The following is a 23,608-nucleotide window of genomic DNA, read 5'->3' as shown; positions in this document are numbered from 1 at the left end:
GCCGGGACCGACTGTCCACACACCCAGGTGAAATAAAAGAGTAGCCAGATGCACCCCTTACCCAGTGGCTAAGTCTTTTGTTTTTCTGAAGTACCCAGCAATTTGTCCCCCTAGCAACATCTATGGGGAAAATTCCTTAAACAGAAAGAAAACCCAGGAGAACTCCTAAAACCCCAACATTGTTCTAGTTTGGAAATTAAGGCTCTCTTCCTCTATTTCTAAAAGCAGGGGTCATCTCTCTCTGTTTACTAGATTACAGCTTTTCAGTATCCACGCGCTCCAGCGTGAGCACTCTTTTTTCATGGGCTGCGTGTGGATCTCTGCACCCCTCAATGCACCTCATGAATTATAGGGAAACTGTTGTATTACAGTTCTCACCACGGCTTACAGGAGAATCTCAGCTCCGACGTTTGGAACGCCTCCTCCCTCTCCTTTTTTTCACTGACCTCTGTTAGAAAGGAACTAACTTTTAGATACAATTAAATGGGGACAAAGTCCTCGAAGCAAAAGAAAATTGTTTATTAGTAACGATTTAGCTGAGCTGGGTGTGTGTCTCCCTCCCCTGAGAGCCAAACACACACACCCACCGTCTAAATGGCTATATTTTTACCCTTTCCGGACCGGGGCGGTCCCTGTCCCCTTTCCCATTCGCTGGGTTCTCAGGAACTTACATTCTCTCCAGACTGCCTACTTTTCTGTCCCCTCCCCCTCATCCTACTTCCTTTTTAGTCAGGTCTTCAACAGCGCCCAGCTCACAGCAACACCCAACAAACCAACCAGAACAAATTCAAACCACAAACAACAACACGTAGAACCAACAACTTTTATTCTTTAACTTAATAACCTTTTGGCTTCAGCAAAATATCACCTCATCTCTAACACCTCAGTGTTGCCATGTTGGTTTTCCTCATGTGTCCTCACTTTTCCTTTTTCCCTGTCTTGAAAGAAAGTTGGTGTCTGTAAGTTACAGTTGAGAGGTTGATCTCATCTGGGCTCTGCATCAGGGAACTGCTCGCCATGTCTCTTGCTGCTGGCCACATGGTCCCTGCCAGCACCACATGGCCGGCCCCGGCCGCGTGGTACTCACCGGCACTGCACAGGCGGCTCCAGCCTCAGGAGGGCCCCGGCCACGCAGTCTCAGCCTCAGGAAGGTCCCCGCCGGGATGGGCCCCGGCAGCCACCCCACCACCTTTTGGCAGAAGAGAGAGAGCTTCCCACGGTTTTTGCTTTCTTAAATATGTCATCACAGAGGCCTTACCAACCTGTCTAATTGGGCTAGTAACCTGCCCATTGTCAGAGCCTTCAGAGACTGGCTCTGTGCCAGACATAGAAGTTTTGAGCAGCTTTTCTCCCCCCACCCACAAAAAAGTAGGCTGTGTTAATCCAACACAGTAGACGAAGTTGATACATTTTTTAGTGAGTTAGGACTTCTATAGTCAGGATCACTACTTTTTCACAAGGTAGCGCATACCAGAGAAAAATATCCTGGCATCTTTCTCAGTGTGCTGGTGATCCTCTTCTGTTCTGAGGGAACACATCTGGGAACTCTACCTGTTAGCAGAGATCATGAAGCACTAAAGCTTCAAGTTAGTAAACATCTTAATCCCAACTTTTACCTAGCCTTTAATTCAACTGATTTCTGATTCAGCGAACTCAACTGAATTATTGATTATTTGATTAGAAAAACATTTCATGTGGCTGTCTGTTGGCAGTGATGAGGCAAAGTTTGGTGTGAATTTATCAGATGCTTTCAGGCCTTTTGCAATTGCTTATTGTGAGTGTTTTAATTCTAAATGTCCATGGAAAGTACTGCTTATGTGTTTTTTCCAAAGCAAATACAAGAGTGTCAAAGTGAGCTGCACCACAGCTGAAAGATAGTGCTGATAGTGTTAATGCACAGTTGTGCTCGCTCCATGTTAATACTCCTGTTTAGTTAGTCTTTTGTGTTAAACTGCATGTTTGGTATCTAATGAAGAAATGTACCAAACAAACAAGATAAAGCAGCTGGGGAAAGAAGAGGGTTAAGAATAAATGTATTACTCCTAAAAATTTTTAGAAACAAGTTAATCCTTTCCCAGAGTTTGAGAGGCAAAACAAGGGCCATGGAGTATGGAAGCTTGCTTTGATTAAAGCTACTGGCATTTTATGTGGTTAAATAATGTACTCTGCTTTGAAAGAAAGACTTTAAACAGTGCTGGGTGTGGCATTTATTTTTTCCATGGGTTTGTTTGATAACGTAGTAGTTTACAGCACATATAAAAATACTTTTCTGGGTTACTAGACAAGTAACAAAGTAGATGGAAATAAACACTGAAAATGGTTAATACTGACTTTTGAACAACTCTGCAGGACATCTTTGAGCTTCTTTTTCACAGGGAAGTGCAACAAAGCAAGTATTTATTTTATGTTCTTATAAATAATTTTCTTTATATTTTCTTTAAATACTGTGAATATTTTAGTGCTGCTGACGCTTGTGCTTAAATGCACAAATAGCTTGGAGTGTCACAATTTCTCAAAGACTGTGCCCACATATAGTTCTACACAGAAGGCTGGCTGACAAATGAGCTTACTTTATCAACCCTGTCAGTGTCCAAGGGATTCAGCAAAGTATTTTTTGTAAAGGAAGGCAGGTCACTGCTGTATTTTGGAAGTTAATGGAAGAAATTAAGTGGGAATATCTTTGAGTATTTTTATGAGAAGCTGGGCTTGAGGCAAATAGAAAAGTCTCTAAGGGTCTTATGCTGTAGAGCTGTTTTCAATGAGGAGCTAAAAGCTGAAAAACTGGACCAGCAAATGTATCTTAATTGCTGTCCTAGATGTCTGTTTTATTTTGCATGCAAAAATTCAGTCCTTTCTTCACCAACAAACTGCCAAAGCTTCTGTGCGCTTCTAGTCTGATCTGCCCGCATAGATTTTTAATAGTTACATGTATCTAAGTTGCAAACTTGTTTTATAATGCATTTTATTGATTTTAATGGTCTGGAGAGTTATAAGGGTGCAAGTTTTATTGAAAAAGTCTTTTAATGCAAGTGGAAGAATTGTAGCATTGGTAAAAGTATCTTAGACAACGTCAGTAGATATAACAGGGCAAAAGCTAGATTGTGCATGATCTGGAACGCTCAGTAAGATGAAGTACTGTCGGGCCCACTGGAATTTTCTTGCTACAGACAAACAAATCAGTTGCAGCCTGGTATTTAAAAGAGTTTTTTGGGACTGCAGGAGCAAAGCAATGTCCATTTCAGTGACTTAAATAGGAAGAGTATATTAAGTAGGTGATAGTCATCAGAAAACGTGGTAGTATCCATGATGGATTCTACTATGACCAGAAAAATTGAATAGCTTTAAAATATCTGAAAATAGAAAAAACATACTGAGATGTTTTATGCTGATAAGGTAAATAAGACCTGTACTTTACTTATATAAAAGCATAACCTTATATGTAATTAGTATTTAGGAAAGGTTTGAGATTTTTAACTTATTTATTTGGGGTATATTTTTCTTTTAAGATAGGAAATGTTCTTTGTTTTCTAGTGGAAAAAAGATATTTTTGTCTGAAAAAATCTGGATACTATAAAATATATTACCCTATTTTTACTCCTTAAGGTCGCATTAAACATCTTAACCTCTGATGATTTCGTGGGCTTAAGTTCAGAACTTCAGTAAGAAACTATACATCTCTTCATTTACAGGGAGAATGTGTGACTGTTAAAAAAGATGTGATTCTTTGAAGACATTTTTTAATATGTGGGCTATAACTTGACATATTTACAGTGTCTCTAGTGTTCCAAAATCCTAGCTGAATCTTTTTAAAAGTGAATGTGTCTGTGCATTTCTTTCATCACTGCATACTTGCATGGTCTACCTTTGGCAGGTGCATCATGCACCATGTAGACAGGCAGAGCCATTTGTTACAGATACTTACATTATAGACTAGAATTATGCAGTTGCTTTTTCCACACTTCTCCTACAATTTTCACAAGACTGCTACTTTCTACACAATTTGATGGAAAAAAAGACTAGCAATGTGGAGTTTGCTAGAGAAAGAAAAAGCATCCAAACCAGTAATGTCATATCAGGCAAAGCCAGTTGAAGTTATGTAAGCTATTCATTTGGAGAGTCAGCTGAGCATGTATCTGTATGTATTGTTTATGTTGGCCTGCCACTTAGCTTGTGAATGGTTAAAACCAGCCATATCTCACACCCTGTTTTTTATGCAGTTAGAGAGAAAATATGGAGTGAAGTTGAAGCAAAAGCAGGAGTAGAAAAGGATGAGAAAAGGGGCTGGGATTGTAACACTCTGCAGATTGGTGCATTAGCTGACATTATTTTGTTGCTCCCAGACCTCACACTTTCATAGATCATAGCTGAAACTTGAAGTGTTTGTTATCATACTCAGGTGTTGCAGCCTAGATGGATCTCTACCTTGAATCATTGCCTTTGGTACATGTTTCCTGTCTCTTTTGAAAACTAGTGTGTTATCAGAGCAATGAAAAATATTTTGTAACTGATATTTGCCACCTTTTTATTTTAGAGGAAAAAATGCGGTCTCTCCGTCTGAAATAAACATCTTAACTGATAATAATTATTTTAAGGTTACTCAGCTTATGATCCTTTTCTGCTTTGTTTTTTCTCCGTAAGCCACGTAGAAATACTGTCCCCTGAGTATAGTGTACTTGCTGTATTCACATAGTTTGTACCCAGAATACCAGAAAAACCTGAAATTAATGTTTCCTTTGAACTAGCGAACTGAGTGCAGGGCTGAAAGCCTAGTAACAGAATCAGGGTTAAAATTGATTGTTTAGATGCTCTCTTCGTATGTTAATTTCTTCATCTGAAAAAATTCTTTCCAAGGAAGTGCTGCCTATGTCGCTACTGATAATTGTCATTATTTCTGATGCCACTATCACCTCTACCTTTCCTTTTTTCTCCATAATTGAATACTATTGCCGTGCTATAATTTTCTTTTTTTAACATGATTTTTTTTAAAAAATAAAGATTTGGTGAAGCCTTCAACATCTCTAGAGGCTATATATCAGCCAGGCTGGTATATCATTCTCAGGATGTAACAAAGAGTAGTCAGAAATTCAATGATTGGTGTGGTGGAACCATATTTATAGAATTATATTAAAGGATAAGGTTTTACCAGTATTATTTCAGTGTTTTCCGTCAGACTGACCTGCTAACTGGCCAGTTTTATTTCCTGTCCCTTACCCTCATTTTGGCAAAGAGGAGCTAACCAAATCCATAAACTAAGATTTGCTTGTAGCAATTTGGTACTAGCATGATACCTGTATCACATGTATGAAATTTAGCTTAAAGAAAACAGGTGGTCATCTTTACTCTGCATTCCTCCAAGTAAGATATGCTTGAATTCGGGGTTTTTTCCTTCTTTTTTTTTTAAATGTAGTATAAGAAGTCCTTTTCTAGGAAAAAAATTCTTATTGTTTTATAAAATCATTTCTCATGGATGGACAGGCAATAAAAATGGGAGGCTAGTGTTAGAAACAAAATATATTTGGGCTTCCTGAGTTCCGTTGACAAAATGTATTTGGGCTTCCTGGCTTCTGAATTTGAAAGCTGGAAATATTTTACTGAACATGTCACAGGATCAGATGATAGCAAGAAAAAAATTGCTTATATGTTTGTGTACATACAAAATTGACCTTTGTGATGCAGCTTGACATCTAAACACTAAAAGCAGTCATTTGTTTTGACAGCAGAATTAATTGAGGCTAAAACAGTCGAAATTCCACTTGTATCAAGCTGTTCATTAGGAACTGCTGTCTGGCTTTAGTGCTGTCAGAAAAATAACCTGTTCTGCTATGATTAAATAGCAGAATGATGGTCGGTCCACTGAATTTGAGAGAGAGGTTGAATAAACTTTCTACTGCGGAAACAATTCAGAAGTGACACGCTGCAAGGGGGGTCAGAATGTGCATTGATATCCAGCTGAGCTGTCAACTGGCACTGAGCCAGGCACGCAAAGCTTTGCTGTTTGAAGCAGCATGTGAAGCATATGCAGTTTAAAAATCTGTCCTCCTTTCATGCATGATTTAGACTCAGAGACAAATTTTGTTTTTGTTGAAAACAAGAATATGGTTTGTTATTGTATTTGTAACTACAGGTACAGATTTATGGAGTATTTTTAAAAGCTTTTTCTTGAAACAGATAATGTTATTGTTTATAAGTGTGCATGCATGTGTGTAAACTGATTCCTCAGGTTGCAGGGAAGGGCAGTTTTCAGGGGGGTTCTGAGTGTCTGAGTGCTTCCAGTTACTGAGAATTACATGCAGTTAACACCAATATAATGTTCCTTTCTGTCATGCATGCCCTCCTTAAAATTAGAAAGGAGATAGTTTCCAAAAGCAGATGCAAATGTAAAGCAGTTCTTATTTGATTTGTTGACTTCTTGATTTGTTTACCTTTTTACCTCTGTGGGATTTTCCAGTTCATTGATATACCTTCTCAGGGCACTTTTTCAGGGTATGACATAATATTACGTTTTTGTTGCTAGTAATATTGGTTGACTTTTGCATTTTACTTGTTTATTTAAAGAATCCAAACAGGAAAACCTTTTTTTTCCTCTCAGTTGAGGAAAGTGTGTATTATTTTATTGTTTTGACATTAGCAAAACATTCTCCCAATGTCTCCCTCACAGAGGTTTTGTGTAAAAGTTATATAAACAGGCTAGAAAACCTGCATCTAGGATTTTATGGAGAGAGGTTTTGTCTTTTTTCTTAAGTAACAGGTATAAGATAGCAGTTTCTGTAGTTGCCTTTAATATACCCTGAAAGTACTGTTCCCATAGATATGAGCTAAATATATAGGAGATTCTGTAATATAATTTACAGTGCAATTACCTTCTTCATTTGTCTGTCAATAAGAACAGTATCTCCTTATTGCTAGCTATATACTCTACCGTTAGTGGCATGAAAGCTCGCATACTCACATGGTACTTGTAACAAGAAAAGCATTACATGTAGTTACTGAACAGTCTAGGAGATGCATCCTAAGATGCAGACTTACTGACTGGTGCTTAATTTATGCAAGCGTCTTGTAAATTATGAGATTAACTACAATAAAAATTTTCCATTTATACAAATTACTTTTTCTGTTCCAGCAAACCAAAGCTGCTTTATTTTCAAGAACCTAAGAACTGACCCAGTCCTGGTGTATTTGCTTCAGTTTCTTGTCAATTAGCAGCTGTCTGCCTTCATGTGTTTGTGAAACCATCCTCTGTTTGCCTTTTCTTCTTGTCCTTATCTGTCCCAGCTGGTAGAATACTGTGAGCATTCAAGAACTCATTGCAGCTTGCAGTGATGCTTGGTGGGATTTTTTTTGTACAGTTAGAGAAGCTTACTGATTTTTGATGCCTGCTTCCTTTGTAGAGTACTACATTCTCATTAGCATCCCAATAGCTAGGTATTTATTGTTAGGTGACTGAAATCCCACTAGATACTCATATCTCTTTCTGTTACAGAGGCTAAACTTCATTTATGCACTGTATTTATTAACTTTTTCTGTTCTGTGTGTCTACAGTATCAAATACATGCAAGTCTATGTAGACATATTTGAGGTGTTAAAGCCAGCATTACCAATGTATGGATTAATTTAGCAGCAGGCAGAGTAGACTTTGAAAGTTGCACTGTCCTTGCAACAGAACATTAAATCAGACACCTTTGCAAGGATTGTACTAGATCTCAGCTATAACTTCTTATTTACTCTGAAAAAGTCTTAATGTCCTTTTGATTTTTACAGTACTACTGTAGTTTTAGAATTTGTTTTTGTGTTCATATGAAGGCTTGAGAATAGGCTTCCTTCTCAATTCACACTGTTGTTCTGTTATGAGAAAAAAAACAAAGGAAATTTCAGTGCTTTGATTGCAGTACTGCCACATAGCAGTGTAATCACCATTATCACCTGCACTGCAGTATGGCAGCATTTAGATGGCTCTTTTAGTGCCTTAGGCTACCACATGGCATGGACTCTAAAGACTGCTTCAGGGAAAGACTTCAGTCCCCAACATCAGCACTACTTCTTAAACATGAAGCAACTGCTTTTCGATCTTTGAATGTTGCAATGGACAGTGAATCTGTTTACTTGCATCAAAAATTTTAGTCATTGTAATCATCCAGATTTTGAGCTGAAGTCCTTGTTGGTGTTAAGCCTTTGTCTACACTACAATCACTGGGCTCCAGTCTGTTCTGAAAACTTTTAGCCTCATAGAGGTAATGCATCCACCTTAAAAACTTCATGTAGTTGTTACAAAAGTTATTGAGATACCAGGATGTAAGATGGCATGCTTTGACTTCCATCTGTATATTACATCCATCTGGCAATCTCCATTAATGCCAATCCACTGGTAGTGCTTGAGTATAGCAACTAATGACTAAGGAATCAGAAAGACAGACATTATGGTGTTTCAGAGGAGAAAGCTTTTGAGTTCAGGTTTTTTTACGGGTTTGGGGGATATTTTTGCAGTGCTAGTGCAGCTGCTTTTGTTCCCATGTTATACAAGGACAGTGGGCAGTGCTGGAAAACTTCTTAAGAAACTGTCTGAATTCCTTATTGATGCTATGCTCCCATAAAAGTATGTATGCCTAAGGCCTTCTGGCTGGCTAGGAGACTGGAGCTGGTTCTAGCAGCGGACAGTGTGGTGACAGCACACAATTCTGGCTGGACAACGGTATTATCACCTCTTTGGACGCAAAGACATCGGTCTGCAGGAGACTACAGCTGTTATGCAGGCTATTGAAAGCTTCTCACAGCTATCTTGTTTTCTAAATTAGTACACTACAGAGGAAACGTCTATTTCTGAAATGTTACTTTGACTTTAAAATACTATGCCCAAGGCAAAATATAGTGCTCTTCCTATTGACATATAGGAAGCAGAACTGTTGGGAGGTCTGACGTTGCAGAAAAAAACTTGTCAGGAAATTTAAAACTGCTACAAATTTCACTCTGCTCCATTCAAAATGGCAAACTGTATGAATTTGCCTTTGCTCTAAGCAAATAATGCAACAATGCATACGTGTTATATTGGTGAGGGTGGGTTAAATACAAATTTTACAAAAAGAGGACAATGCTGAACTTAATTTATTAGTATTTGTGGAGTAATTAGAAACAGCCACTGACATGAATTTCTGAAATTCCAAAGGAAGAGGAGCCATATTCAAATTTGAGTTAAGTAGGAAAGGTAAGTTAGGATCAAAATAGGTTTTTGAATTGGAACTGGTTCACACAATATCTGTGTGTTTCCGTAGTACAGAGGAATGTGTCTTCAAATAAAAATGTTTTAGAAAGGTGTAAAAAAACCACTTTTAAAGACAAGTGTTTTAGGCAAGCATAATGGAAAAAATAAAGGAACTTGGATGTCTTGTTAAAGCAAATCTTTCCTTTCTGCTTGTTTTAGGAGTGAAAGTTAAGATACTGATCTGAAATATGGATGACCTATACTTCGGCCTTCATTATTTTTTTTAATCATTAGTGTAAAAGTCTTAAAATTCGGGGGATCAGTCTTAGTAGCTGGAAAGGATAAAGAAAAAGGTGGAATTCTGAAAATGTCTGAGTATTTTATTCCTCTGAAAATATGTTTAAGTCTCAGTGTTTACAGGTTACTTTCTTTTGTTTTGAGGATGAGTGTTTGTGGTTGTTTTGGCTTTTTATTTTATTTTTCCTAGTGAAATGGGAGTATGTATAGAAGCAAGAAACAGACGTAGTTGAATCATTAGCAAAGTGATGAAAAATGTGTTGTCCAAAGTGTAGTTCTGAAGAAGTATTGGTTGTGTTCTTCACCTCCTATATTTTATGGCATTTTTCTGAATTTCTTGCTTCATATCCTTTGAACAATAGAGTTTAAATTTGTAAAATAAAATGTTGATTAAATCAGTGTGGAGATGTAGACATGTACCGTTCTAAACATCAGTTTTCCTGGATTTTTTTTTTTCTGTTCTTTTGTTTTGCAAAATACCCAGGTTTGCTTCTTTTTGGAGCATACTGACTTTGTTTTACTGTAAATTTAGTGAGAGCCAAGGATAAAGGATTGCAAGACCAGCCTAAAATGCACATGTATTTACAACATGTAAGAGATTGAGAGAACTGTTAGGAATTTGCATCTTGTCTTGCTACATTAAATAATTAAACTAGCATTTGAAGTGATTTACTAATTGAAATTTAAAGGGCTGTTAAGACTTGAGATTTTTCTTTTAATATTCTGCTTTCAAGAGCATCTTTTGGAGGCCAAACAATTACATTATGATAAAAGAGATATTGATGGGTTCTAGTCCAAAATTCTCATCCTGCTGTTTTACAAATACTTAGATTTGTTTTTACTGATAGGGAAAATTTTGCAGACTTAGTCTTAATTACAATAAATATAAACCAAGACTTTTTGCACGCCATAATTTTTTTTAGAAAAGCAATTAGAAGTATTTTTTCCCTCTGTCCTACCTGTAATGTTATCTGTGTATAAACTTGTGTGTATGCTATCAAAATGTTTGCGGAAAGGTAAGTAATAACCCCTGTGGCACAGTGATAGCATGCTAAACTTTTTCTTCTTGGGGGTACAGCTACAAGATAATGAAACATGGGCTGGAAGAAAAGGTGCCTGCCTGCATGTGGTCTCTGTTTTCACTGGACTTCCACAAGGGCTGGTATGATTCTGCCATTCCCTAAACAAGGTCCTACAGAAACTCACACTGCTTTCTGTACACTTGCTCCCTAAAATGGCTCATACTGGGATTAAATAAATCCTAGACCTGGCCAGATCGAATAAATGAGAGTTAGGTCATCCATTTGCAAAGTCAACTGACTTGTTTGTGTCAATTTGTGTCAACTAATTTGTGTCAACTATAATGTGAGGAATTTCTTTAGATCCAAAACTTAACTAGTGTTTCTGCCTTTTTTTTTTTTTTTTTTAATCCTGTTGAGTCTTAATGATTTTTTGAAAAAAATTGTCCTCTTTATTGCTTTAGTTGGCTATGGAGAGGAAACACTACAACTAGCAATGCAGAGTTAGCAAAAGTGTGACTTTCAAAATCATAGCTTCTCCTTTTCATTTTCACTTATACAACTCTTGTTCATTAAAAGAAGATACATTGAAAACCTTACACTGATGCTATATAATAGATGCAATTTTGAATAAGGACACCAATTAGATGTTGTAGTAGCATAGGCAATTGAATTGTAGTTATATGATGACTAGTATTTTAATTTTTCAGTATGAAAGAGTGAAAATACTGCTTTACATATATGACTTTGCAGTATCTTTGGCCATTGGCAGAGTAATTGTGCCTTTCAGTTATTACCTACATTTGTAATTGGATTATCTCACATTTTCAGGAAATACTAGTTGCCATTAAAATAGATTAAATTTGACCTAATGTTTATCTTCATTTTCATTTCTTTAAGGCCCTATTGAATTTGAAGAATGTAATACATCCAGTGTAGCCGAAGGTAAGTTGCCATAGCATAGTTATTTACACGAGAATGCTGTGGGTAAGGACCTGAACTGTGAAGCAAAGGGTACTCAATGTGTGAATCTGTATAACTTTAAAGTATAACTTTAAAGTATAACTTTAAAATGCTCCAGTAGACTAAAATGCAGTTTTCCTTTTGAGAAACAAACTTCAGTGACAAGAAGACTCATAAAACTTTTATAAGACTAATGCATAAAGGTCAGATAATTTGAGTGTTTCCTACAAATATACTTTGGCTAAGGCTTTGTCTTTGCAGAGGTTTGGATTTGATTTACTTATGAATGTGTTGTAGCTTAATTTACAAGTGTCAAAACATGGCCCAGGCTCTTCCCATTGTTACTGTGTCAGTTAAACCAAGCCTAATGTAATGTTATGGTTGCAAAGTCTTTCTTTGTTGGTGCAGCTTATTTTCCTTAGAGGATTGTTTTAAGTGGTTAAGAAGTGCTTTCTGTCCATAAGCTATGTATTTACTTGTGGAACAGAGGAGTCAACAGTGTAACTATAGCATCCAAAAAACTTTTAAGTTGCCAAGACTGCAGCTGAGACTTAAAATCTCTTCTGTCTGAAGCAGAGAAGATCCGTGTTCAGAAATTACTCTTATGCTGCATTTGCCATTGTTTTGGGCTGCATAGGGCAGAGAGAGAAAATAAAGCCCAGACATTTAAAAAAAATCTTGGAAGAAATTATGTGCCTCAGTATATATGACTGACTCTACAGCTACCTGATTTGAGAAGTTTGGAATTATTTAAAGTTTCTAGGAGAGGAGAGATTCCTTATGTGCTGTATAATGTATTTTTGTAAAGGTAAATATAATAAAGTGCTTGAATTGACAGTGGTTTAATTTTGGAAACCAGATTATTTCTACCACTCTGCTCAACATCATGCTGTCAGTAGTATGATGCATCAAAACAGAACTGTAGACTAGTTGGATCAGATGCTTGCATTTAGTCATTTTTTTTGGCAGTCTGCTCTGCCTCAGCAAACATTGTGAAAAAGCAGATGTGGCAGTAAGTCTGAGGGAATATTTAAGTGTATTTTAGTTTTAGTACATTAAATGGGAATGAAAGCAAACTTTTTTCAGTACTGTAGCTATATGTCTCCAGTGCTAAAAGCAGGGAAGAAACAAAAGGGGAGAAGCCTATGCCAAACTCAGTGAGAACCAGTCTTAGAGCTGGCTAGAGCACTGGGAAATCATAAATTCACATCAGCTGGAAAGCCAAGAAACAATCTCATTTTTAACAGGACCAAGATCCTGCTTTTGAGGAAAGATGGGGGCTTGCAGCTGCTGGGAATATGCAGGGAAATAACAACAGGGTGTTGAACTGCAGTAGGTGGAGAAGGCCGCGTTCAGTTTCTCATCCAAGTGCATTGGCTATTCAGGATTGCCTGGAGCAATAACTCCTGTTGAGTTTTTGTGAGCAGAGTCCTGTTCCTCAAAACTATTAAAAAAACATAATCTGTATACCCAACTCGGCGATGTAAATCAGTTTTTAAGGATTTTGTTACTAATGTGTTAAACCATATTTTGATTTTTTTTTTAATTGGTATTTTACCTAAAGCAAATTGGAATAATGTTCCCTTAATTTGGCTCCATACCTATCTCCACTGCATACCTGTGGAAGCATTTAAAACATTGGCATTCATATGCACCTGTGTTTGACATTGCTAAATATGCATTTATCTCTTTGATCTATAAATGAAAAATGTTTGTTCCATAGGAATAAAACCACGGAAAAGGAAGCCTTTTGGTTTACCAGGAATAATGAAAAAAGAAAAAGATACTGAATCTGTGTAAGTGTATTTCCACCCTGAAGCTTTGTTTTGTATGAAAACTGTAATGGGGATGAAAATGAGCTGATATTTAAACAAAAAAATGGATTTATAACAGCGGTTTAAAGGAATGTGATGGATATGAAAACACCACAGTTATTTACGATTTTTATGACCAAGGGTTTTAACATAAATAACAAAAAATAACGTAAGTATTCATAGCAGTCTACTCATGTTTCATTCTTTGGTGTGCATAGGTAAGTATTTTTCCATTCTTCTACATTTCAGCATTGTAGATAATGTAATTCACATTAGTCCTAATAAAATAATATGTCTGTATGTGGTAAAAGTACTGGATGGCTGTGTTTGCAGAATTGAAGCTTCAGTTATTCTTCTGTTAGAAGAACTTCTACATAGACTGTTGAAGGACAGAAAAGTCTTTTAATGTTTATGCAGTACATCACGAGCCTACTCCCTTCTCAAACACCATCATTCTAACTCAGGACTGATGTCCCAAATATACCCTTTGCCATATTCTTTGTATTGCTTCGTCTCCCAGGAGATAAAACTCTCCAAAAAGTGAGCTTGAGTAACAGTTCTGAGGTGAATTAGTCACAGTGTCTGTATTAGTATTTATGGTCAATGTATTTTTTTCATAATTTCTACATATATTTCAGGAAAACAGCTTACAATTTGACAAACTTAGCAATATAGAAATGTTTCCAGAGGCAACATCTGCATACATGCTTTTTAAAATTACTTTCTAAAGTAACGTTTTACCAGTGCTAGTTTTTTTAACATACTGCTGTAAAATTGATGACCTAAGAACAGTATGTGCTTATAGTATTTTGTTTCTATATTTACCCACTACAAAAGTGACTAGATTCTGAGATCAGAAAAAGTATAATGGCATAATGTCAATCTCCTATGTAATGTGTGCCATACATCGCTTTTACAGAGATTCTTGCATTAAACCGTAACCACTAAATAAACTAGAACTTCACGAATAAATAACAAAGGATTCATTACGTGCATAAAATATTCTAACACTTCTTTTATGATCTCTTTAGAGATATAGATTGCTAGTCTGTATTTTGTCTGATTTAATCTTCAGCTTGATGATCCTGTTACAGACTGGAAATGATAAAACTGTCATCAGAAACTTCTCTGCACAGAGATGTCAAGTCCTCCCTTGGTCTCATGTTTTATTAGTCTGTAAGCTTGTTTAGTTTGTGTAGGGCAGACTTTCCACATCTAGAAAAAAATCTCATGGTTAGTAGGCTTTTCAGTTTGCCAAGACAGTTTTTAAACTGTTGATGCCTGAACTGGTGGTGTGCCTAGTAATGGCTTTAATTCTGGGAAATACCATACATGGTGTATTCTGTTACATATTGCTGTAGTTCGGCCAAGGATTTCACTTCTAACCACTGCTTTGCATGGTTTGGTTGTTCTAGTTTTTATCTACAATCCTTAAATTCTCTTATTAAATCTTCATTTTCTGAAATACTACCTTATACCAGAAGCATGACCTAGTTCTTAAATTTTAAAAGAATGATCATAAATCTAGTGATTTAAAAGTACTTTTGTCTACAGCCTGATATCCTCATTTTCCACCTCACCAACAGTTGCAAACAGTTGTGTTTTCTTTGCATGTATAGAACAGATCCTGAGAGATGCTGTTAGTTGCTCCTTTGAATTATAATAGTTCTGCTGTTTCTGTTTGAGATCTGTTAGCTCACTATATTTTAAAACCTTCATTGTGGGCTGAATTATAATCATTCATTTGCCTCATATTTCACATATCTCAACTTTTATGGACCTCAGGCTGTCTTGTTTGCATACAAACACTTTTTGAAACCACATCTCTCAAGGGAAGAATATACTTTGTCTCTTCAAGCAGTAAAATATCTTTCAAAACAGCTCTACTACTATGAAAAATGTCAACCAACTAGAAATTTGGTCACATATGTCCTCTTTTGTGTAAGCCCTTTCAGAGAAGATGGAATCCTTCATCTCAATGTCATTTCCTTAACATGCTGTACTGAATTTTATAGTAGTGCTTCCATGTTAGCAAGTTTTTCGTACCTGTTTTTAAGGCACTGTAGTAAAAACTACATTTTTTACCTTTAACCGATGTGTTTTTTCAGATAAGATGTTCTAGATTGTAATAAATCAGATTTTTTTCCATGTTCTTTTTTCTATAAATGCATGTTTAGGATGTTCAGATTAATGATATAAAACCATTGTTGTTCAGTTACACCATCACTATTTGTCAGGGTGCAAATTAGAGAGGACTTGCATGCTACTCAAGTATTCCCACATTCTGTAAATGTAATTGCTTCTGCTTTTTGACGACATCAGAGGGAATCAGTGTCATTCATTAGTTTAAGTGCAAATCGAAGTTGCAGTGGAAAAGTTTAACACTTGCGAATGGTGTGCTTGCAACCACTGCCTTTCTGCAGACAACTTTTTGAATTTTTTTTTTAAGTGCTTATTAGGAGGGTACTCAGTTATTTTGTGGAGCCTCTTCTAGTACTTTACTGCAACTGTGCTTGACACACATGAACTAAGAATGAAACTCTAGAAGAGGAAGCTCTGAATTCCTCTAAAGAAAATCTTAGTTTCTTTGGGAGCTGGTTTTTGTCCAAAATGTTTTGCACTTTCATGTGGACTATTTTGTTAGGATCGATGACTTCTACTTACTGCACACATCAGCCATGAGGACCTGAATCTTAAAGTATGTTCATCCAGAACACAGTGATAGTCCTCACCTTTCTGGAGTTTTTGGTTATTATTTTTTAATTCTTTTCACTAGTATGTGAGTTTGATTTTTCATAATTTTTTTTGAGTTTTAACTGTCAGCTGTTATTTAAGTCTCATTCAGTTGAATGTGGATTATTTAAAGTAAAAATTTCAAGAGTCTGAAAGGCAAAAGGTTTAAATGCACTGTTTCAAATTAATTTAAAATACTGAAGGAAAAAATGTATGAATAAAATAATTTGTGCATTTTATAATTGTAAATTTTCTTTATTTTTTTTAATAGGGAGTGTCCAGATGCAGACTCAGTTGTAAGTAGACTTCTTCCCAAAATAAATGCATATGCTAATACTATCAAGCCCTACAATCTGATGAAACTTAATTTACATACAGTCCCTGCAATACATTATTTATCTGATAGAGGATTTAGTATTTTCATAGCATAGTCAAAGTGTTAATTTTGTGCAGTATACAATCTTCAGCAGTATGTACAAACAAGTGTCAGTAATGCATTTTTGTTTCCTAACAATTTTAGGTTTTAAGCAAGGTGTTTTTACTGCAAGTGTGTTTTACTTTATTTTTCAGTTAATAGTTTAAGTTTTTTGGCTAATAGATTCTAAGAAAGAAAAAGGTTTAGTTTATTGTGGACTCAACTTTGTATCATCATATTCCTCTGCTTACTACTGGTTCTTTTGAGAAATCCTTCTGATATTGATAATGTTCTGCTTTACTACTGGCAATAGAGTGTAGGAATAGACTTTTTAAAATATGGCTTTAAATGCAGTATTTCTAGATGCACTTTTTTAATGGTTTGGTTTTCATTACTGTTAGTTAGATCTGTGCTATGTTTTACAATTTTTTTTAGTCAATTCAGGTAAGTGGCCATTGCAATTTAATTTGAGTGGCCAGGTAAAAAAATTAAACTATGTTAATTGTTTTTTATTTCCTTAATTTGATCTTTTCTTTTTATGCAAAGATGTATCTTCTCTTGAATTAATACATAACAAAGATTGTAACTCCCTATAGCTATATATGGGAAAAAATTACAGAATAAGTGATTTTCTGTAGACTAATTTGGTTTTAGTTTATTTATTTAGATGCCAATTATATTACAGAATTTAAGTTTTCAAGTTCACTTATTTTGTGGATTTTCTTATTTTTATTTGCTAACTAGGAGGTTTTAGGACCTAATATTAAAACTTGTTTTGAGAAACTTGATTTGAAACATCTAGTAGCACCATCCTTCTAAATGGGGAAAAGTAAGTTTTGCCACACAACAGAACTATATGTGTAAGAACATGTGAAATTCTTGCCAAGACAGTTGTTTTATACTATGCAGTCATCTTGACTAGCAGCAAATTTCTTTCCTTGCGTACATTTAAAAGAAAGTAACTATCGAATGATCCTTATAATTATCAAGCTTCTCATGGAAGTAAAATCAGGTTGAGTCACTGGAGTGAACCGCAACTGGATCTGACTTGCAATGTTTATTTTCTTTGCTTGTTTTGGTCTCCATGTTTTTTGAAAACAATTAGTTCCAAAAATTCAGCTATAAATTGGTTGGACATTCTTTCTGGCTGCCATATGATCATCTATGTTAATTGTTATTGTATTTTGTTGTATTTTTTTTGCCTGCTTAACATTTTATGACTGTATTGGAGTTTAAAATTTGGTCTATGATTTCTTCTTGCTTTTTTCAAGCAACAGCGGTATTCTGTAGAGTGATAGAATGCTTTAATAGCAGAAATCATTACTGTAATTCTAGTGAAAAAATGATTTGAGATATGAGATTCGTTTCACCCCTTACAAACAAGCAATCCATTGTGCTTTTATGTTTTAAGGTTGGAGTCCTCTTCTGAAATGTCTCATTTCAAATGGTTTTAATTTTTCTTGGTTTTTACTTTTGCATTTCCTTTCTGTTTGATTTTTCAAACCTGATCTAAATAGTTTAAACCATGTATATTATCTCTAGGAGGATTTGTTTTTATGGATATTTGCAATAAATTACACATTTCAAGAACTTGAACTTGGAAACCTATTATTAAACAAAAAAAAAAATTAAGGCAATTATAATTCGTGTTTGATTGCTAGGAAATACTGAGGAACAGACCTCAGAAAATTCAACTCGAGATGTTCCAATTATTTTGTCAGTTCTGGTCGCTTACAGAAAACCTGTCTGGCATATATATGATTAATGTGATCATTTTTTAAAAGGTGGCTTTTGTTTATTTTTCAAGAATTTTAATTTTGTGAAAGGAATGTAAGAAATAATCACTCTACAATTATATGAAAACATAAGTACCAAGGTAAAATACTGAAAAATTTCAAGTTAAGGATCTAGGAAGAACTGACTTCTATACATTATCTACTAGTTCTGTGTGCTGCTGTGGATCTTTGAACATACTATGTAGTCAATACCATGAAGGCCTTCTCACTAGTCCAAAATTTATAATGCAGTATTGTATTCTTCGTTTCCAAAAACAAAATGGTGAGGTGGTCCTAAAAAATGTCTTTTGTCCTAGAATGGACATTCTCAAATTTATCTGTAGTAAAACAGATCCGCTTTTGTAGCTGTCGGATTATATATACTGAAAAATAAATTAAGAAAATGTTAAGTCCTGTAAGTATTTTTTTGGTAAGAGGTCTTCATGTGCTCATAAGTAGGCAGCTGTGAACTAAGAACTGGTGTTTGTTAAAAAGGTTGACCACTTCAATAAGCAGTCTCTGTTTAAATATAGGTGACAATATCTCATGAGATTTAAAATTCCTGAGTTTTTTATATGTCAATCTGTAGTGTAACTTTAATTAAGCTAAACCTTGATAATTAAGAAAAGTGGAAAGTTTGTAGTAGGAAGTGTGTGCACTAGAAAGAGATAGCAACTGAAGGCTGACTCTGTATGGGGGTTTTGGCTTAGAAAGTTTTTATAAAGGCTGAACTAACTGTCTTGTTTCCCATGAGTTTGCCATGTCTCTAGAGATGTTCCCTAGGAAGATAGGAGGTCTAAAAGAAACTCTCATTTTGGGGGAGCTTTTACAAGGTTCCACTTGTGTCCAGCAAGATCTGAATTGGGATTGCAACCTTTCCCTTGGCTGGGATGCTTGCTGATCTCCTTCTACTTCACTGCCTATTTTCATGAAGACCGTAGCAATGTAATTATCTTTGAGTTCTCTGTTCTGTCTGTCAAATCCTTTTGAAATTGTCCAGTAAGTTCAAAAGTAATTAAGAAGGGAGTCACAGATGTACAGAACATAATGCTGAAAGTTTTTTTTTCATGGGAAACTGAAATGCAAACACATATCAAGGCATCCAGAACTTTTCATTAACCTCTTCACATGCGAGTGTAGCATAATTACAGTTATATAGAATTATGGACCACTCTTGTTGTTGGGGACTGGTTGAATTTGGAGCCATCAGATTCTGAGAAGTGGAGCACAGGCGTAACCTAATGTTTAGTGAAATTAAAATATTTTTCTTTATTTGCATTTTACAGCATTTGATTTTGAGTAGCTGCTATTGATACAGAGGACAAGGCTTTCTATCACAGCACAAGACAGGGGCACTTTGAATACCCATTTTTCTTTCTTTCTGCATTTCTAACAATAGGAGAAACTGACTGTCTACTCTCTTCTTCTGTGTCTTTTGGGTTAATAGGCACCCTAAGGAGAGGAGGCCAATATTCTGCTTCTGTCTTAACCTAAGGGTATGCCAGAGTCAAATTTTCATCTCAAATATGTCTAAAGTGGAGAGGCTTTTTGTTCTCTTGTTCCAGCCTATGAGATTCAGCTGCTTACTTAGAGTCCTCACCTGGATTACAGGAAGTCAGTTGAGTTCTGGCAGAAAAAAGCAGAGTGAGCTGTTCAGCTGCACTGCATCTTGAAGCATACCTTCAGGAAAACTTGATAAGGAGCTCTCATAACCACTGTAGTTATCCCAGGAGAAAAGGAAATATGAAGAAATCAAACTGGAGCATAGTGAAGGTTCTTCGCTTCTTGACTGATGACCAGCCTGTCAACAGCACAGAGGAAGGGCCAAATGAAGTAGCTAGACTGCAGTATGCTCCATATGTTCCTCCCTTGTCCTTTGTATGTAGCCCAGAGACACTAATGACATGGTAATGGTGTGGCTTCTTCCATCACTTTTGGATGACAGATGGGACACAGCAAGGAAAATGAAATAAATTATTCACCAAAACTAAAAAAATATGTTTTGTCACTGGAATGCTTGGTCCTCAAGCTTCTTATATAGGCAGTTATATTTTATTTATCAAGGCCTTATGCTTTACTTCTTTGAAAAACTATTCACCCCAGAATGCTTGTAGAATATACCAAGACAAAGACAAAGGTATACACCTAAGTTTCTGGTGTATGTTTAAAGCTATATAAGATCTCAATTAATGTGTTGTATTACATCTGCAAACACAGGGAAAACTGTGGCTTTTAAAGCTGCATGTTTAATTGCTTAACAGAACCTCAAAAAGGCTTCCTGGAAGTCCACCATTCCAGTTACTTCTGCAGAGTTCAATTTGCATGCATAATGAGGTTGTTGGGATTTTTTTGGCTGCAAAGACCACTACGCATGTTTGTGTAGGGGACTAAACCAGACCTTCATCCCCATCATATTAATAGTAACTTTTCCCAAAGGCCAAAGTTTGCAAATACCATCATCTTGTGTGCTGAAGTTCAAAAATTATACAGGTATACATGCAGGTTGTGAGCTTAACCTCTGATCAGCATGATAGGCAAATCAGGTCTTGTCTGTTTTGTGTGCCTGATACTTAAGACACATTGTTGTCCATGACATAATATATAGTTCTGTAACTGTAGGAGTGTGGAGAAGGGAGAAAAATTAGTCAAATAGATGTACATGCCTTCATTAGCATCAGATTCATGAGTATGGGTCTCTCTCAAGCTGCTGTGTTATCTACCACTGTTATTAAATGTAGATTTGCAAATAAAATGTTGGTATTTCAGAAACCAGAACATTCACTGGTTCAACCATTCATAATATTGAGAACAGTATTTTGAAATTACTACTTATAAGATTGTGAGGTACCGTTTTGCTTGTTTGTGACACAATTTGCCTTTGTCTATTCAAAGGTATATCAAGTATCTCTTCCACCCATTTTTTATGTTGGTTTACACAAAAATATAAATTCAGTGTCTCATTAATTAAAGCAGGTGTTAAGAATGATCATAAATTGGCACAAGATCGATCTGAATTACTGAAAAGGCTGGAAATAAAAAGCAAATTATTTATGTCTGTATACACTGCTGAGAGTCAGATTTTTGAAATTACATTTAAATTTTAGGTATTGGAAAAAAAATTATGTTTTCTATACAGGGCTAGAAAAAAAGTGGTAATATAGACCAGCTGAAAAAGAAGGAAGGAATTTTCTTCTCCTGTGTTCAGAACTTAAGCTGTTAAGTATCCGTCTCTGTTATGTACATGAAGTTGTGAAAACTGACTGCATGCTAAAGGGCTATTTCTGAGGAACAGATGATTCAAGTATATTAGCAAGACCAGAAATAATTATCATGAAAGTATTAAGAAAGAAAGTAAAACAGTTTAAGATTTTATTGCATTCTAAGGACTTACTTCATCCTAGAGATTATTCAGTAAATTAAAAATAATGCAATGAAAATAACTTCTACAAACTAAGTTCTCTCACAATTTTATATCAGAATAGTTTTTCCAGCTACATTGTGTGTGCTGTGTCAGCCCAGTAATAATATACTTTACATATATGGCCCAGCTGTAAGAAAAATTAAATGTTGTATATTTAAAGATTTTCATTGATTTTCAATTCTTCTTAACCATGAATGATCCTGATCTATGGAAAATTACGTAGTATGACAACTAAAGTAATTTCAGAATTCAGAATTTTTAGTGTTACAAGAAAATATACTTACCCTTTAGCTGTATGTTTTTGTTCTGTTTACTTTGATGTCAAGTTTCATTAGTGGTTTCTGGTATATAAACAAGGTCAGCTTGAGGTCAAGCGTAGCTAAGAACCCTGATTTGAGCGAGTAGAGCTAAAGTATTGGACCGTGTGATTGTAGTCTTCCTACTTTTTTTTGTTGTTGTTGTTCTTATTTATTTACTTATTAATCAAATAGCAGTGAAGTCTAGATCCTACAAATATTTCAAGAAATTCCATCTATATGTTCTATATTTTAAGGTTGGAGAGCTTAAATGTTGGGTTTTGGCCTTAGTTTGATGTAGTATTTAATTTGGTACAGTCTTACATCTGTACAGGATTCTATTTCTTACACTTTTTTTAGCAGAAAGTTTGAGCTATGTGTAAATTCCATTTATTTTAGAAGTGCTAAATTTAGGGACCTGTATAGAGGAGAATCTTTCTTAGTAAATTACCAGAGATCCCATTTATGATATATGTAAAAGAAACAGAAGGATAACTACATTCTAATCATTTTAATGTTTGTCTTCTGTACTTCAAAAGCTATTCAGAGATATTCTCTTTAAACTTGGCTTCAAATTTTAGCTGAAGTCATGAATTTCCTTGCTTGTCCACTTGAAATCACCAGCAAAAGTCATTTTGTTGTATCTCATGACTTCCAATAAATTACATTTTGGCCATACTGTGTATACGTATCTGTTGGTCAAATTGCTTCCCAATACCTGCTTTCTGATAAACTGATTGCTACACTAGAAGAAGTCACTTTTATATTATATATATTTTTATATGTATGTCTCCACAGTCTAATTTTTATAAGATATTAATAACTGCTAAAATCACTGCATTTTGAAGACACCTTGGTTGTGGTTTTTTTGTGATAAACGTACTGAAACATTTAGCAGTTCACATACATTGCCTATGCATACAAAGTTGTGAGTGGATGTTTTTCTTCTGAGTGGGGAAAGTATCTACGTATCCACATATATATAATATACATGATGTGGGGGTTTTGTGCATTTTTAAAATTTAGATAATCTTGGAGATTTGTTTCTCTCTGCTCCAAAGTTTTTTTAATGAAGTTATATGCTTAGCTTAGCATTCTAAGTTATTTTAACATCATTCTTTTCAATTTCTATTTAATTGCCTGCAAGAACAAAAAAAAAGAACTTGTCTTATGTTCCCAGATCCTTATTGGCTTTGAAGATTCAGGATAGTGTTGGAGATGTGTAAAGGAAAACTTTGGAATAAAATTTTGAGCACTTGTGATGTGGATATTCTTTTCTGAAGCAACAGTGCAGGCATGCTGCCTTTTCTAGGGGGAGTGGAAGTTGCAACCTGTGCTTTTGCTTGCATATTTAAATATTGACTAGTACTTAATACAGGTTTTGCCTCTGCACCATCAGAACATCTTGTGTCTTAGCTGAGAGCAGTAAAAACTGAGAAAATTTTCTGGGGCCAAGAGAATGGTAGGCTAATTTAACTCAGTCCTAAAGCTAAACTAATGTTAATTTCTGTCCTTTTTGATAAAGTAATTGATTAGTATTTAATCAATTGGTAATTAATTAGTGATTGATTAGTAAAAGTTGACGCATTGCAAACTTGCCAGTTTTCACAGGGAATTTAGAGCTTCTTTTGTTACATTTTGTGCTGAGGTATCTTGTCACATAATTTCTGAATGACAGGTCG

At 35.4% G+C, this 23,608-nt stretch overlaps 1 protein-coding gene across 8 annotated transcripts in view; it reads left to right on the top strand.

Annotated features, from left to right (window-relative positions):
• FCHO2 (FCH domain only 2) overlaps nt 1-23,608 on the top strand; it is an 88,869-nt gene that overhangs the window by 34,618 nt on the left and 30,643 nt on the right. For 7 of the 8 annotated variants that reach the window (XM_017740661.1, XM_017740659.1, XM_008638619.2 and 4 more), the window contains exons 10-12: nt 11,410-11,454; nt 13,196-13,268; nt 16,291-16,315. In XM_017740661.1, the coding sequence (XP_017596150.1) occupies nt 11,410-11,454; nt 13,196-13,268; nt 16,291-16,315 (143 nt within the window). Of the gene's footprint in view, nt 1-11,409; nt 11,455-13,192; nt 13,269-16,290; nt 16,316-19,656; nt 19,706-23,608 lie in introns of those variants that run through there. The other variant, XM_017740662.1, reaches the window with a different exon arrangement.

The sequence above is a fragment of the Corvus brachyrhynchos genome, unplaced genomic scaffold (genome assembly GCF_000691975.1).
Source record: "Corvus brachyrhynchos isolate BGI_N302 unplaced genomic scaffold, ASM69197v1 scaffold467, whole genome shotgun sequence".
Classification (NCBI taxonomy): Eukaryota; Metazoa; Chordata; class Aves; order Passeriformes; family Corvidae; genus Corvus; species Corvus brachyrhynchos.
Note: the sequence above shows the minus strand (reverse complement) of the source record. Positions and strands in the feature narration are given on the sequence as shown.